The sequence below is a fragment of the Anabrus simplex genome, chromosome 2 (assembly GCF_040414725.1).
Source record: "Anabrus simplex isolate iqAnaSimp1 chromosome 2, ASM4041472v1, whole genome shotgun sequence".
Lineage (NCBI taxonomy): Eukaryota > Metazoa > Arthropoda > Insecta > Orthoptera > Tettigoniidae > Anabrus > Anabrus simplex.
Window position 1 is genome coordinate 1,237,751,899 of NC_090266.1, and position 17,951 is coordinate 1,237,769,849.

The window sequence follows — 17,951 nt, forward strand, 5'->3', positions numbered from 1 at the left end:
TTAAAAATTTTTAACTGTAAACCTTCCAATACCGTACTCTATGAGCTTCATATCCCTATTGATGATTCACACAAATGCAAAGAGGAGAAGAATTCCACCTAAACAATACTTGTTTATTGTTATTACTAGACGATGTACCCGTGCTTCGCTACAGGATTCTCAGAAAGACTGACTTTGTGGTTTTCCCAACTGAAGTCAACATAGGTCATTAGAAAAACGTCGGTAAGAATGTAGCGATTAAAAGCATTGTTATCACATAAAATACTCGATCAAATGAAAAACTGCACATTTTCTCACTTTTAATGAACAGTACTATGGTGCCGATCAAACAGTCCAAATTTCCAAGCTGGAATGGCCAGGCCGCAGACAGCCATGAACACTTCACTGCCATTATTCTGTTAAATATGCACACTTCTTATTCCAATCAGTGCCTCAGAGTAGGGACTGAATAGCTCCAATGCTATGATGAACCAGTGTGTTACATACCAGTAGTATCGGAAAATTTATGAAACAGAGGAATGGCATGCTAAAGAAGAAAGTTACCTAACTCCCCAGCTACTTCCCAACAATATTTAGGCTGACTGTTACACTCGTACGACTGGGCGAGTTGGCTGTGTGGTTACGGGTGCGCAGCTGTGAGCATGCATCCAGGAGACAGTGGATTCGAACCCCACTACCGGTAGCCTTGAAGATGTTATTCCGTGGATTCCCATTTTCACACCAGGAAAATGCTGGGGCTGTACCTTAATTAAGGCCAAGGCCGCTTCCTTCACACTCATAGCCCTTTCCTATCCCATTGCCGCCATAAGACTTATCTGTGTTGGTGCGATGTAAGGCAAAAAAAATACTCTGTACGCAGCAGTAATCCTATCTATCGGAGATGAGTGGTAACAGAAGAAACAAAGCACATCACAACAAACAACGGTCAATGTAATGTTATTGTTGGTCAATTTTATGAGCTTTCTATATTGTAGGCCTTCATATTTAGTTTTCTTTCGACTGTGATATTAGGGCGTCTTATAAAATTATTTATAGCATAGACTGTAGTTCCTCATTCTCTGACTTTACATACCGATTTTCATTAAATCCTGTTAACCCATTTTCTCGTGACTCGGCGCTGATAAGGACTTAGTAACAAAAATCCAAATTCATCAATATCTCTGATCATAGCTGATATGGTAACAATGTATAAAACATAAATGATTGGAGATATAATCTATATCACTTTAGTTATGTAAAGTTATGTAGTATTTATCGATACGACCACTAATAACATAATTATTTGGGAATTAAATTTTAGTCCTACCCCTAATCTACCATTTCATTCGCACGAATAAAATTATTTATGGCCTAGATTATAGCGACTTATTCCCTGACTTTGCATACCGATTTTCATTAAGATAGGACCACTAATAACATAAATATTTGAGAATTCCATTGTAGCCTTCCCCTGAACTATCATTTTTTTCAGCGTGAATACAATTATTTATGGCCTAGATTGAAGCAACTTATTCCTCGACTTCCCCTACCGATTTTCGTTAAGATACGACTGTTAATAAATATTTGGGAATTCAATTTTAGGCCTTCCCCTAAACTACCATTTCAGTCAGCGTGAATAAAATTATTTATAGCCTAGATTGTAGAGACTTATTACTCGACTTTGTATACCAATTTTCATTAAATTCTCTTCAGCCGTTTTCTTGTGATGCGTGTACATACATACAGACAGACAGACAGAAATTACGGAAAAGTAAAAAGTGCATTTCCTTGTTACTGTGGGCACGACTGATACAGAAATACCATCCTTTTTAAATTTTGACCAATGTACAGACGAAACTCTTATTTTATACATATAGGTTAAAAATACAGGACTGGTTTCGACCCTAGCGGGTCATCTAATGGGAACAATACAATGTTATAAAATAATTTATAACATTTTATTATTATCCTTAGGACCGGTTACGATGCTGGTGTGCATCATCAGCCATAAAATTAGAAAAAACATACAATGACAAGGTTACAAAAACAATGCATAAAAGTGTACACAAATTTTACAAATTAGGCATGACTTGATTAAAAAGCATAATCCGTAAACATTAACTTATAACCTACATAGCACCAATTGTCTTAAAACTTTGTCCTCTTGACAAGAGTCCTCTGAATCTAAAAACATTGAATGACTTGTGAGCAGATTAAATTGAGTCGAGGACAAAAACTAATATCTCACCATCTTAAAAGTCCAAAAGCATATTTCCTTAATTCGTAAGAATATTTGTATAAAAGTTTTCTTGCTGAACATCCACTGAATCTTGAAGTAAAAGGTGCAAATATTAAGGAAACATTTTATCATTGGTTAAAAAAGTCTGTCGTTAAAAAAATAGCTTAACCAGTCGTAAGACGTAGCAATTTCTAGAACTAAAAACAACATGAAGGAACTTCAGACTCTGTTTTGCGTAATAAAATGTATGTCTTCTCTAACCTAAAAAAGTGGCTGGATACGGTTTGCTAAGTATTATATAACAAAAGCTTTATTTTACATGAAAATGAGACAGACGCCGTGTTTCCAGGGTACTAAACGAAGTTCTCTGTTCAAAATGGGACCTGAAGCAGACAAAGAAAAAGAGGAGAATGTTAAGAAAGGCTTTTGAAAAAAGACAACGTCCTGTCGTAAGAATTAACGTGAATATGAGACTCAAGTCTGGCAGCATGTGTGAAGTATGTAATCAAACGTTAAAGAAGACACTGAGAGCCGCAAAACACCATGACCAATGTAACTGTGTTGGTGGGGAAGGGAGGGGAAGTAGATCAGGGGAGGTACTGAGGAGAGAGAGCAGGATAGGTAGGGAAAGTGGGGAGGAGAAGGAGGGGCTTAGTGCTGATGGCAATGAAGGAAGGAGGGAAAAAGGAGGGGAATTATGCAGGGCGATGAGGTGAGAGGGCATGACGTGGGAACGTTTTCTGTATGCTTTGAAAGACTGATTTACTATTGGAAGCTTTATTCAGTCTGAAAACCACTATCAAAAAATTGAACAATACTTTTGGTTTCTCAGAAATATCATTGAGATTTAAAGCAGCATTAAAGTATTGATCCACATGAATGAAACAGCTCTCAGTGATGTCAAGCAAAGTACCTTTATTAAGAATCTGTAAAACTGTGAGATCTGATCAATGTTAGTAAAATTATACCGAAAATCCTTCATATGCTGCCCCGTTGCCGAAAACCTATTGTATCTAACGGCATTAACGTGTTCCGCGTATCTGATTTTAAAGTTACGTCCTGTTTGTCCAAGATAAGAACTGCTGCAGTCATAACAGCATAATCTGTACACTCCAGAACTATGAAAAACATTATTTCTATTTAATGAAGTGGAGTTATGCAGGATGTCAATACTTCTATTATTAGTTCTGTAAGAAATCTTGGTGTTATGCTTTTTGAAGACATTGGTGACACTGTGTACTTTATTTGTAAAGGTGAAAGTTGAAAAAGAATTAACTTTGGGTTTTCTTCTCAGAAGGGTGGTATTAGGACGGTACTTAAACTTGTTGATGATTCTCTCAATGAAAACATTCTTGAAACCATTGTTTCTAGCTATCGCCCAAATGACATTTAATTCTTTATTTTTTGACATAGGAACTCTAAAGGCTCTGTCAACCAGACTATTATAGGTAGCATTTTTATGGGCCTGAGGTTGGGAAGAATCATTCCTGATGGTGATAGCAGTCTGAGTAGGTTTTCTATAGATATTAAATGAAAAAGAAGAAAGTGATCGCGTAACTGTTAGGTCCAAAAAATTTAAATGATTATTATTCTCGGATTCTAAGGTAAACTTTATATCTTGATCTACACTGTTAAGATTATCAAGAGTAGTTTTAGCATCTGTGGACCGTTCTTCAAGAATTATGAAAGTATCGTCCACATATCTAGCCCACAAATGAATATTACGGAAGGTTAAATTGTTGACTATAGCATTATTTTCTAGGATATCTAATTAATCTCTGCCAAAATCCCAGAGGCAGGTGATCCCATTGCCAGACCATTCTCCTTCTAAATGGTACTATCAAAAGTAAAGTAATTATTGTTAATTAGCAAGCTAAGAAGACTCATAAAATTTACAACTTCTAGCTTACTGAGTTGGCTATTAGCAAGAAGATTCTACTTGATGATAGGAAGAAGCGCTTTGGTATTTATACTGGGAAACATGTTAACTATATCGAAAGAGTGCATAGGGGGATCGGGACCAAGAACAAAATGATCCAATCTATTAATTAATTCCGTGGTGTTCTTAATAGAGTTGTAGTTTCGTGAGAGTGTAATGATTATTACTATTGTAGTCCTGAGTGTACCGGGAGACACACCTCAACCCCACACATTTAAAAGAAGTGCCTTGGAGAACGTTATCTATCATACAAATCATGAAACAGCTAGTGCAGGAAGTTGATCAGAAGATGTCACTACTAAATGACAGAGTAATATGTTATTTTAAAGTTTCCTAAACTGACTGGCTTTTTTTTTTTTTTTTTTTTTTTTTTTTTTTTGCTTTGGTGTATCACTGGTTGCAACAACAACTTTCAAGAAATTTGGACTTTGTGCCATAGATGTCTCCATGAAAAGAACTGAGGTCATGCACTTTGGGGTGTCGCCGGTGGTGAGTTGATAGAATCGGTGGAAACATTTAATTCTGGATTTGTCATGTAGAAGTCAATTGAACATATATTTTTTTGTGTTGGTGTAAATTCATGTAAATTTCTGTGTGTTTTAATTTTTGTGAAATTTTAAGACTTACAGGAAAGACTGTAAACAGTTGATATTAATAATCATTATGAGTGTTGGAAGACAATGATATTGGAGATCTCCAGTAATATGTTTGTTGTAACCCATTTTTTGTTATCACCCTGTAGTTGCCATGTGGAGGCCACGATCACGAAATCGCCGAGTTTCGCAATCGAAACCTCTAGAATATATTTCCCACATTACCATATATGGTGCTGTAATCCTATTGGTGAAAATAACATTAATTTGTATTGGTGAAACTTCGGGTCGAATCAGAGGTAGCTTCCCTGATTGGCTGTTTGAGTATTTCTCAATTTCCGGCCTTTTGGCTCCTCAGCAGGAGCAAGGCTCTGTTCAGCGTCTTTGGTTTTCATTCGTCTTAACGATCGGACGCACCTTGTAAGATGGTCCGCTCAGCGGCTCCAGCCATCCCGGGGTAAGCATGTTTTCTTTTCTCAAGTGTTAAATTAAAATGTAAATTCATTTGTTCGGAGTTTACCTTAGACCCTGCTTTTCACCGTTTAGATTTTGTAATGCCTTAGTTCGTCAGCTAGGCATATCCTTTGTTTTGGAGGCAATTCCTTTAATTAATCTTTTGTGTAAATGTAAACTTTAACTTTTTTTCTTACGAGTTGCCTCCAGTAATTCCGCGTCAGTTTAGCGTATACCTGTTGAGCTGTGCGTCCTTCACTGATGTGTATTAGGAGAGGACTGCCCCTCTATAGGGCTCTGCGCTAAATTTAATTTCCGTTGTTTCCTTTCCTTGTAACATTTTTCAACTTGCCTGTTATAATGTTTGTAATTATGTTTTCATTGAAAATTTCAACATCGAAATTATGCTCACTTATTTAAATGTAATGGTAATTTTGTGTAAATATTTACTTTTCTGAAGAAACACTGATAGGAATCTTGTGTTTCGATTTAAGGTTTTAATTGATGCTTTGTGTTCTTTATACCTTGTTTAAATTCTATATGTTGAGTAAATTGGACTAAAGGGATAATGCTCTCACGTTTCTTTCCCTACAACGTCATGTAAGATCTCGTCCTCTGTAGAGTTTCCCAGCCTGCTTCCCATACATCCATTCTCTAGTTGTCATGTTGGTTTTCCTGCGAAGCCATGTGTAGTCAAAATTAAAACGTTTTTCAGAGTGTATCATCGGCTGACGTTATTCTTTCAGGTTTGTTATTTTGGATTATTAAATGGTAAAAATGGCACCGACAGGCGATTGCCTTTCCAGGAAGTGGAAATAAATTCAGTTAGAGCTTAATACTTGGATTCAGAATTTTTTTTATTTGCAAAGAAAGCTTGAAGGACAGCTGTGATAATGTATGTAGTATTATTATTTTTACAGTGTGTTCAGTACAACATAAAAAAATTTATGGTCCACATATGCGGACCTCAGGTTTCAATTGTGATTCTTTTTTGTTTATAAGTTATGTGTTTTCTTTCAAGCAATATAATTTTAACTGACCAAGAACTGTTAAAAATGGTGATGCTGAGTTATCAGAAGATGAACGTACACAGAAAGTGGTTTTGAAATCACAAATTGAAAAGCCTTGGAACATTTAAGGAGTTTCTTGTGACATTGTTGCCTCTTGTCTGGTGTTATTTAAATACTGTATTTTCTATTGTATATGGTTATATTTGTAAAATCACAGTACTCCAGTCACCACTCACTCAGAACTATTTTTATTTATGAATTTGTGTTTAAAATGATCCTAAGGACCTAAAAACAAAACAGATATTTTTTCTGATCTTGCAATCCCATCCAGGACTGACGAGGTTAAGCATCGCTTTCTCCACAGACTAGATTTTTATTACTGTTTTATCTTGTATTAAAGCATGTATTATACTTTAATGAGGAACCCAGTTCAGGGCCCTGACTTAGCTTTAGATTAAGTATGGCTGAAGATGCTTACAAAGCCTAAGCGAAACGTGTCCCATTTTAACATATATGTAATATTTGTATCTTAAATTTAAGATTGTAAAGTATTGGAATGGTGGTTTTTAATAAATTTGTTTGAAACTTTTACATTCTGTACTCCAATACGGCTATCATAATGAGACTCATAACATGTAACCTGACATGTTATCGTCAAATTATATTCCTTTTTAGATATGGTAATGTTTGCAATTGCACAATGTGTTCTATGTATATGTGTGTTCAGCTGAGACCCCCTAGGGTCGAAACCGGTCCTGTACTTTTAAAAATACCAATAAACAAGTATTGATTAGGCGGAATTCTTCTCCTCTTTGCAACCTTCTAATAGTCAACAAATACAACTCCCACCACAATTCCTTCCCCTACGCCCTCTACTCACCCTCCTTACATCACGCCAGCGCCCAACACTCCACCCAAAGCCCCTTCTCTTTCCCCTTCACAAGCTAAGCTAGTATCCAACACCCGGTCCACAATTTCCTCCCTTAGACCCCTACTTGGCCTCCTCACATTATGCCAATGACCAATGCTCCGCCCATAGCCCCTTCTCCTCCTCCACCTACTCACCCTCCACCACACCTGCCTCGTTCATGTAACACAAGAAGTAAAACCACAATGACAAATAGTCTCAGTACTGCAACAAGCACAACTAAATGCAAAAGCATGACACAAAGGGGTAAGTGACATTCTAGCTTCAATGTACTCATAACAACATTTACAAACTATTACAATCTTAATTATTTTTTGTTACAGACACAATCATCCATAACGTTGCAGTATATACAACACATCTATGTAACAATTATTGGTTCCCTTTAAACTAACAACAAACTGACCAGTAAATATAGGCTGACTTAAATCAGTTGAAGATTGTGAAGAATACAAGTATGATGCACACAACAGAGTATAAACCACCAATGATCCATCCCTTAATAATGATGTAGTTCTCAATTAACAAAAACACAATGGAAAAAATACGGCAAGTTTAATCCTTTAACTTTCACTAATTTCATTTGAAACTCCGATAAATACACTAACAGTTTTCGAAAAATCAGGAAACAAACGAGAATTAGCCAAATCTTTCAATTTAATTGGCATATTTAATATGAGTTTCACATCAATATTATGTCATTAATGTCTAGTCCATTAATGATACATTTTAATTGTCAAAAAAATCTTTTGATTTTCTTTTTGGGTAGTGGCGACATTTTATCAATATTATGTAATTAACGTCTAGTCCATTAATGATACAATTTCATTATCAATTTTACTTGTTTACTTTTTAAGCAGTGACAACAAATTTCTTTGTGTAAAACATTTTCAATGAACAAAATTATTATAAATAATGTTTCATATATGACTCAACTTTGAGAAAATTGTATAGAAGATGGCTGAAGATGCTCAATACAGCGAGCAAAACATGTCCCAAGTAACGTTTGTACTGTAATGTCCCTTTAGAGACAAACACTTTATGTATTGAATTGAGTGGATAATAAAAATAAGAATTGTAAATACATACTATTTACTCGAGCAGCTCGTCTCCTTTGGTAACTGGTAATCTGGCTAGGAAACAGATAGAGCACACACAAAAGTAAGACCTGTGTCCTAAATTTTCAGCTGCAGCCTTTGTCAGTGTAGGATAGATCATAAGTTTTAAATTTCATTATGGTCCGTATGACAATTGATCACTATATGGTATTGAATAGGTGAACCCTTTGATAGTGGAGGATAGAATAACAATGTGAGATAAAGGGAGTGGGGGAGACAGACAAGATAATGCCAGGTTATTCCCCAAATCGGAGCACCAATTGATAAACAGTTTCTGTTCACAGGCTGTGGTGCCATATGGCTTGTGGCAAGCCTGCTGTGATAAGTGTTGACAGCTGAGCCAGCAGGATGTTTAGCTCTGTTGCTTTGCTAGTAACGATTCTAAGGTTCTTATTGCAATGGTTAAGTACACTACAGCACAGAGAATATTTTTAATCGAGTGATATTTGCACAAGAAGAAGAAACAAGTTAAAAGGTGTCTTCGGGAATTCCGTAGACAGTTTCCTGGTTCTACAGTACCATCAAAATGTTACATGCATCAACTCACAAGTGGCGCAGTACTGGTTCCGTAACTAATAAGAAAAAACAGTGAACAAGAAGAGCTCTCACAAAACAGAGGTTAGAGAATATACAGGCAAAACTGGGTCAGTCAACGTAAGTCGCTTCAGATAGTAGCTCAGGAAACTGGTATCAGCACATAATACAACAAAATTATTACATTTACAATCTTACCAAACTCATTCAATCCACTTTGCAATTGGGTAATTAATAGTGTCCAGGATGGTATCGTGGATACAAACTTTCTTTTTTACGAGTGTCATTAAATCGACCGAAACTGGTCCTAGTAAAAAAAATTGTATTGATTAGGTGGTCAATAAAACTTTCATTAAGAAAATAAGTCATATTTATCAATATGGGTCTCATAATAAAATTAATTGCTTATACGTGCAGGAATGAGTCACGTAGGCTTGCTTCATAGTGCCACAGGAAAAAGGTATCATCACTTAACCTGCACCAGAAATTCTTAGAGTTTTGGCATTAAAAGGTTGGCATAGGATGGGGCCATCCTTGTGTCCATGCTGCTAATATAGTGGAAAAATTTTCTCCCTGAATTTGAAAGAGTTGAGAGTTAGGATGTACTGTGTGAGGCGGACAAGGAAGGAAATATGAGGCAGGGCATTGGTTGTGAAGTGTTCAAGAAGTCTGTCCATGTAAGGGATGCTGGTGTATAACAAAGTGATGTGACGTGAATAGAAATTACAAGGCAGGATTTAGGAAGAGTGGCAAGACGTTCCAGAATATGCAGCCAAACGTTTTGCACCCATATCTTTCTTTTGTGTGTACTCTTTTCATGCATTTGTTGCTCTCTATGTTTCCTAGATGTGTATATATTTTGCTCCTGCTAGCTTTCTTACCTGAGCAATATAATACATCCATATATTTTTGTTATATAATGTGGGCTCAACACAAAAATGAAAGATGTGAAGGGTAGACTCTTCATGCAAGTTTGTACTGGTGAAAGATATAGCAAAATAAGAGTTCATTTATGAAGTTTCAAATTGTAAAATCCTTTCCCAAGAGAAAGTTTCAATACGGAAGACTAAGCTAGAGTGCAAACATGTACTGCAATACGGTATCCATGTTTTACCTTAAATCTGGTTGTGAGGTCCCAATACTCCCACTCATCGACTCTTCTGAACAGCTTGCCCGACTCTGAAGGAGAGACGCTCCGTCGCTACTCTTCTGCCAGAGTGCTGGTTGAAGCCTCAAAGAAGTAGGTGTGGGAGCAGAACGAGATGTCTCTTCCCAATCCCTAAGAGGACCTGGTACATCACCAGATCCACTGTTACGTGCCAATGAACACCAACTACGAACTCTTTTCTGGCGTGGGGTACCACTGAGACTGCCTCTATGGCTTCCTGACCACAGACTTGCATTGCTACTAGTTCGACTGAGCTGCGTTGGGGCATGAATGGCACGCCACTTTTTACCAGTCAATTCCGAAGGCAGAACACCACTACGGAAGTAGAGGCATCGATCATCGCTACCAACAGCCCATACCTAAATAAGAACAGATTACAGAAAATGAATGACAAGGCATAAAAGAATTTAAAAGCACATCTACTTTAAGAGATCTGGGAAGGATTCAAAAGTGTATCAAAACTCAAAAGCTTAAGTTTCAGAGTTAAAAATGTATTTTTTATATTACACGGAAGAAGGTCGGTCGGTCTGTCTGTCTGTCCGTGTATAGTAACAGGTAGCAGCTTGGCAGCTGGATCCTTTCTTAGGAAAAAAGGACTATCAAGTGAATGTTCACGCCACCACACATATACGAGGAGGAGGTCAATTCCAACTGGCAACCATTCTGTCTTCAAAGAGTTTGCTTTACTGTAAACTGACATTTGTCTAAATGTAACTATAAGCTTGGAAAACAATATCTTTCCATAATCCAGGAGATTTTATTTCATCCTTCTATCTATTTTATGCAAGTTGTTAATAGAAAAGTCATAAAATCAAGAGATATTAAAGTAAAAACATTATTTAATATTTTATAAGAGTTGTTCAACTGAAATGACGGGGCAGCCTAGACGTGATTTGGCATTTTGTTGTAACATCGCACACAAATCTTCTTTAGACGTGTCCAATCAGCAGAGGAGAAAGTGGTGTGTAGTAGACATGTCCAAAATAAGGACAATATGGTGCAATTCAATTCTTGTTCAAAGATGGAGATGGTGCTTAGGCCAGTCATAAGTCATTTAACAAAAGTAAAGTTATTAGTATATGACAGATATGTCCCATGTGTTACTTTGTGGATAAGTGAATATTTTTCATCGTATGTATGGTGACTCATGTTTAAAACAAAGCTTGCCAAGATTTCAAGTGGGCGGGTATGCACAGTGAATATCCCACGATCTGAACAGGTGACTGTAAGACACAGGGAACAGAGATTGTGGACAATCATCTAATAACCATATGTGAGCTGTCAATGGCTGTCAACTTCAGCATCAGCTCCATACAAAGCATCATGCTTTGGGAACTGGGCTATTAGCAAGCGAGTTCCAAATGGGTATCTCATCACCTCACCAATGAACAAAATGTCGCACAGTTGTGGATATGTCTGGAACATCTCTGTCATTACCACAGCGAAGGACAATGTGACTGGTGATGAAACCTGGTGCCACCATTTCAAGCCAGCAATGAAGAGGATGAGTTAGTAATGCATAAATACTTTGTCATAACGACCAAAGAAGGCAGATTCATCCATGTTGACACTGTTCTTCAATGTCGATGGACCTCTGCTGTTGGAACAGCTACCAGTCAGTGCCATGATCAATGCTCAGCATTTGAAGATACCTTCCAGAAACTTCAATAAGCCATAAAAATAGACCGACGGGAAAACTGTAATGAGTGTGCTCATGTTTCATGATAATGCCTGCCCCACAATGAACACACTATGCCATGTCTTATGGATCATGCGACTATCACATCTTTAGTCCACCACTGATTCTGTGGAAGAGTATTTCAACCAGCAACGACACACTTGTTCAGTGTTCAACAGTAGCAAGTGACCTGCAGACTGTCAAATGCCGTCGTCACATATATACAGAGTAAGTTGAGAGAGAGAATGTTGGCCGGCCGAGTAGGAGAGCTATACAATTTATAATCACGAGCTTGTGAGCCAAAAGCCTTGATTCAATTCTTTCAAACCACTCCACAGCGTTCATATGGAGTGAAAGCAAATGACACTGTTGATGGCAATTCCTACGTTGGATGGGGATGTTAAGATTTCACCAGACCCCTTGATGCTATTTGACAAGAATAGGCCATGTCCCAACACCACATTTAACCATCACCCTTCCTGTAATCATATATCACATCATACCAGAAACCGTAAATAAAGAGAGGGGGAGGTAGGTTAAAAAAAAAAAGGAAAGTCTGAAATCTTTAAGTTAAATTCTTCAGTAAAGATAAGAAATGTTGATACATTCATACTGTACCAGGAAGTGCTTGAAGAGCACGAGATTGAACGCAGACAGTGTACAGCACATTAAAATGGTTAGCTACAGAGAGCGAGAGGGTTTTACTCTGAATGAAGTTCATGTCCTTTAAAAACTGCTGATTTATTAAACAAAGTCAAAGATCATATAACCTCGGTACAACTGGAGACTGGTTAGGCATGATGTCCTCCCGTCCTGTTGCTGGCAATGTTCCACGTCGAACCGCTGCTCCTCCCATCCTCACCAGAGAAACGCTCTGGGCACCATGCAGCCACATACCAATCCCTCAAGGACTGCTCCGGGTGGTCTTGAAGTTCTCGAAGTTCCAGATGTTCTGGAAAGTCTTGGAGGTCTAGGAGTTCAAGTTGCTGGGTTCGCTCACATGGAATAATGGAGCAAGCATGAGTGTAAGTCCCTTGGACTTGTAGGATGGACGAGTATTGAGGTGCAATTTATAATTGATTTTCACTGTTCCCATGAAGGGATTAAAGAAATGTTGATATTTTGTGTTAAATGTCAATGGAATCAGACGTGAGACTTTTTTAAAGTAAACTGCACTAGTCTCTGATTTGAGACAAAAAGTTAAAAAACTCAAACAAGATTTTTGTGGCTGCATGTTAATGGAATTGAGTCCACACACTTCCTAACATAACTTGCACTTGTGACATTAAGCACACGAAAAACAAAAGTAATTAGTGCCCTAAATCGTTGGAGAATTGAGGACGCAAACACTCGTCGGGTCCTACAGTATTTCAAGATCACTTTGATTCTATTTACAATTGTTTGGAGAGTTTATTCATTGAAATAAACACTGCTAGATACTGCAGAATATTTACACTGAGTTAAATGATAATTACTTCAACTGGGTGTTAGCATTAAAACACCTGCCACATGAAATTAGTCTCGTTCACATGCACTTTTACAACACTATTAGAATGCAAACAATCAAGAGAAATCACTCCCCTTCACTCACAAGATTGTTTTCAAAGATGTGAAATAATATTTTTAACTCAATTTCTGAATCCTGAAAATCAGTTCCATTCACACGTTGTCCTAAATTCACAAATAAGGTGAAGACTAGCACTGTCAAATTAAGAAAATTCGAAGTTTTATTTGTGAAAAACCTACGTGTCGATAAACAGTTTATGAATGTAAAAAGTCTAAGCTCTGATACACAGGATTTTAGTCACCTGAAAATATTCAAAGTATCGCAGTCGCTGATTACACGGCTAAGTCCGTAGACAGAAAAAGATAAAGTATTTGTTCTCACCATTATTTCTACAGAATATCAAGACTTCTACTCTATAACTTCAACATACCGTAGCACTGAAAAACAAGAACAGTCAACCATACAGGTTCGACAGTGGGATTTGACTGTAGTTTAGGCCAGTGATCGGGTCTTATTTATACTCAAGTCACAAAATGTAGCTGTTTCATTCCACCTTCCATAACTTTCTTAATCCGTGGCATATGTTACCGAGACTTGGAGTCTTGTAGACAATAAAATGAGGTACACGGTGAAGTTGTTCTTATGATCGTACCATAATTATTACATGAGTAATTAATGGTAGAAGGAATGGAATGTTCTACAAGAGATGCAACTTAGCCTTGAGCAGCTGAAGCTTGCTCCTACGTCACTCGCCACATGTTTGCCGTTGCTGTCTGCCTGCTTGCGCATGGCACGTATTTTAAAGTTTGAAATGCTTCGAAAATTCCGCTAGACCAGTGTTTCTGTACAATACATATGAATAGAACACTGACACAAGAAAACCAAAAGTAGTTGAATAATGCATATTGTCAAGAGCAACAGATTTTCTTTGAGAAAGCATAGTTTATTTATTATCAAGACTCTCCTTCAAGTCCTAAAAATGAAGACGGTATCTATCATGTTTGGTATAAAAGTCTCAAATTTTTATTAAAACCAAACAAACGCATGTAGTAATATATTTCCTCAATGAAAGTGAACTATTTTTTTGTTTAATACCTGCCAAATCAAAATAAAACTGGTGGGAACAAGAAAAATATTACTGTATCATTAACAATTTCTTGTTTTCCCTTGCATGCATGTATGTATGTATTTATTTATTGTTGCCGTATCCTATTAAAAAGTTGTCCTAAGTAGAAAGTCAGGTGCAGTCTATCTGCGAGTATAAATGAAGCAAATTATCAGTGGCATTTCAAAGAACGTAAAGAAAACTACCATAAAAATGAAACCTAAATTTATTTACAAATATTAACTTAAATTTGGCAACACGACCACAAAATAAGCAAAAAAAAAAAGATAAATAAATAAATAATCTGATATTTGTCATCTTTTCTTGCCATTTGAACATAAATTAATTACAAAGTTCTATTTGTTTCTTAGTTCTTGTGTCATGTAACATGTTCCTTAGTCTCTGAAACGAAATGTTAAAATTGACTTAGTCCAAGCTTTGATTACTTCAAAATTAAATAAATTTCATTTAATTAACTCGTTATATAAAATCATGGGTTGCTTCAAATAAACTCTCAAATAAATTCCCAACTATACACATTTATGGACATAAAAATAACTCAACCTAGTATTTCAATAATCCTTGCTCAATATGAAATAAATTATGTTAACTAATCACAGTTGACTAGTATCATAATAAATAAAATTATTCAATTATTTCATGATAGTAAGCCTTTCCTTTAAAAAAAAAAAAATCAATCCACGTCACTGATAAAGCTTCTTAAGTTTGTTTTTTTCGGTCAAATCTCAAATCCATGTTGTATGATTCGGTTACTTCCACTTATTTTTGACAATGTACTATGGCCTACGTTAAACAATGTTTGACAATGTGTGACAATGTTATATCAACTCATCGCAAATTACTAAATTTCAATCCCGTCTACACAGAGATTATATGCTGAAGTTCAATCAATCAATCAATCAATCAATCAATCAATACTGATCTGCATTTAGGGCAGTCACCTAGATAGCAGATTCCCTATCTGTTGTTTTCCTAGCCTTTTCCTAAATGATTTCAAAGAAATTGGAAATTTATTGAACATCTCCCTTGGTAAGTTATTCCAATCCCTAACTCCCCTTCCTATAAATGAATATTTGCCCCAGTTTGCCCTCTTGAATTCCAACTTTATCTTCATACTGTGATCTTTCCTACTTTTATAAACGCCACTCTTACTTTTTCGTCTACTAATATCATTCCACGCCATCTCTCCGCAGACAGCTCGGAACATACCACTTATTGCAGGTTATAAACTTCATTTTCCTTGTCCGTATTGAAGATCTACTTGTGATACAACTCCTTTAGTTCTGCCAATTGCCACCTGTTCAATACAATAAGAATATATTACAAACTTACATATTTATTATGATGTTTACATGGTTCATGTTTCGCTCCTTTTCGTGAGCATCATCAGCCAAACTATCATTAATCTAAGATTGTGTAAGATCATAAAACAATTCTTTTGGTTCAAGATTACTCCTGTAAAACTAATTGCAATCTTATAACATTTTAACAGTCACACAACAATAAAATTATGTCTTAAGTTAACACTTTTTGTCTAAAATCTTCTTCAGTCCAAACATTTTATCGCTGAAACTCATCCGGTGAACATCTTTTAAAATTGTTTAAAAATAAGAATAAAATAAAAAACTTTGAAATCTGGCTAGTTGTGTTGATTCCCATTGCTTAACTTGTATAATTGTCATTAAAACTTCGTAACAGTATTGAATATTTTCTGCAGTTGATAATTGTCATTATGGTCGATAGACTTGTTCTCGTTGCTGGAGTAACATTTATAAAATGTATTGGTATTAATTTAATTATCAATGGGGTAAAATTGTTCGTGAACAAACTTGTTGATGAAACACTTTTTGATGTGATATTGGATTTAAAATGTTCTTGAACGTTCCATAATGGCTCGTTGGTGTATCTGTAATGAAAGATAAAAATTATATGTTTATGGTTTTGATTGTATTTCTGTATAACATCTTACTGGAAGAATTGTCACTTACTTTCATTTCTGCTGCGTGATTGTTTGGTGTTACTCCTAGCCTCTTGAGAACTACTCGTTATCCTGTTTGCACTTCTTGTGTTGTATGAGTGAGTGTGGATGAGTTTACGTTTTGGCGGGGAGGGGAAAGGGGAAGTTAAGGTAGGCGGCACATTGGTAGCTGCAGTAGACTGTGGAGGGGATAGTCTAGGGGAAGTGAGGAGAGGAGTTGAGTTTGTTTGTGTCAATAAGCTATTAACTTTTATCGGATTAAAATGTTTATAGAATTTATTTATATCTGATTTGAGTATTTGTATTAGTTCCGGTAATTGTAATAAGATGGGATTCTTTATATCTATTTCGTCATTTAGGTTTTAATTTTTATTGTATTGTTGATCTAAATTAATGTATATGTTTTCCAATTCCGGCATTTCTTTTCCTTTTTCTACTCTTCTTCGGATTTTTAAATCCCTTCAATAATTGTAAAACTGTGTCCAGTTTCTTGCATGTGTGTACTCATTGCAGAATGTTTCCTGTGTTTGGCTGCATTTACATGTTCAAGATATCTCATTATAAAGCTTCGGCCAGTCTGGCCAACATATGAAAAATTGCACTCTGCGCACGTGAGCCTATATATTCCAGATCCTTGATATTGATTACTATTTGTATTAACTTTATTGTGGTTGCAGAAAACTTTTCGGTTCGTCTTTTGGGTCTTGAAGGCAATGTTAATATTTTGTTTTTTGATGGTATTAGTGATTTGGTATATAGCTGGGTTAGTAAATGTGAAAGTTGCAAATTTGGATTTTTTATTTTTATCTGGTACAAGATTAGTGGCCAATTTTATTTTCACCTCATTAATGATTTTGTTAATCATTTCTATTTTGTAACCGTTATTGAGTGCTAGATCTTTTATAAAATCAAGTTCTTCCTTTAAATTCTTGTTTGTTAGTGGAATTTTTAGGGCTCTGTAAACCAAACACAAAAATGCTGCCTGTTTGTGAGAGTTGGGGTGGAGTGACTCGTTTTTGATCATTACTGGAGTAAACGTTGGTTTTCTATAAATCTGGAAGTCAAATTTGTTTCCTGCTCTCTTTACATTTATATCTAGGAAACTTAATGAATTGTTCCTTTCATCTTCCTTAGTGAATTTTATATTACTGTCTAATTTATTTAAGAAATCCCAAATATTATCACTATTGTTCAGTTTACTGTTTATTATAACAAACGTGTCATCCACGTATCTCAGCCAAAGGTTTAGTCCATCTATGTTATTTAAAATTTTAATGTGTTCTAAATGATCCACATAAATGTTAGCTAGTATACCTGATGCAGGGTCACCCATTCCTAAGCACATTTGTTGATATATCTTTTGATTAAATGTGAAGTAATTATTATTTAAAGTAAATCTTAATACATTTATGAATTCTTCTATTTCACACTTACTTAATTTACTATGATTGAATAAATTTATTTTGATTATATTAATGGTTTCGTTGATCAGTATGCAAGGGTACATGTTAGTTATATCATATGAACATTTTATGTGGTTGCAGTTCGAATTTATTTAGTTAATCACAGAATTCTATTGAATTATTAATTGTAGAATTATTATAAAATTTAAAGTGCTTTTTCAAAAAATGATGTATAAATTTAGAGGTCCTTTATGTTGGATTATTCATGCAGTTAATTAATGTACCTTTGCATACCGAT

General features: G+C 35.8%; 1 protein-coding gene across 5 annotated transcripts in view; it reads right to left on the bottom strand.

The window, feature by feature from the left end:
- Positions 1–17,951, bottom strand: part of Pex23 (peroxin 23) — a 986,852-nt gene that overhangs the window by 607,922 nt on the left and 360,979 nt on the right. For all 5 annotated transcript variants that reach the window (XM_067142270.2, XM_067142269.2, XM_067142271.2 and 2 more), the window contains one exon: positions 9,908–10,320. In XM_067142270.2, the coding sequence (XP_066998371.2) occupies positions 9,908–10,320 (413 nt within the window). The remainder of the gene's footprint in view (positions 1–9,907; positions 10,321–17,951) is intronic.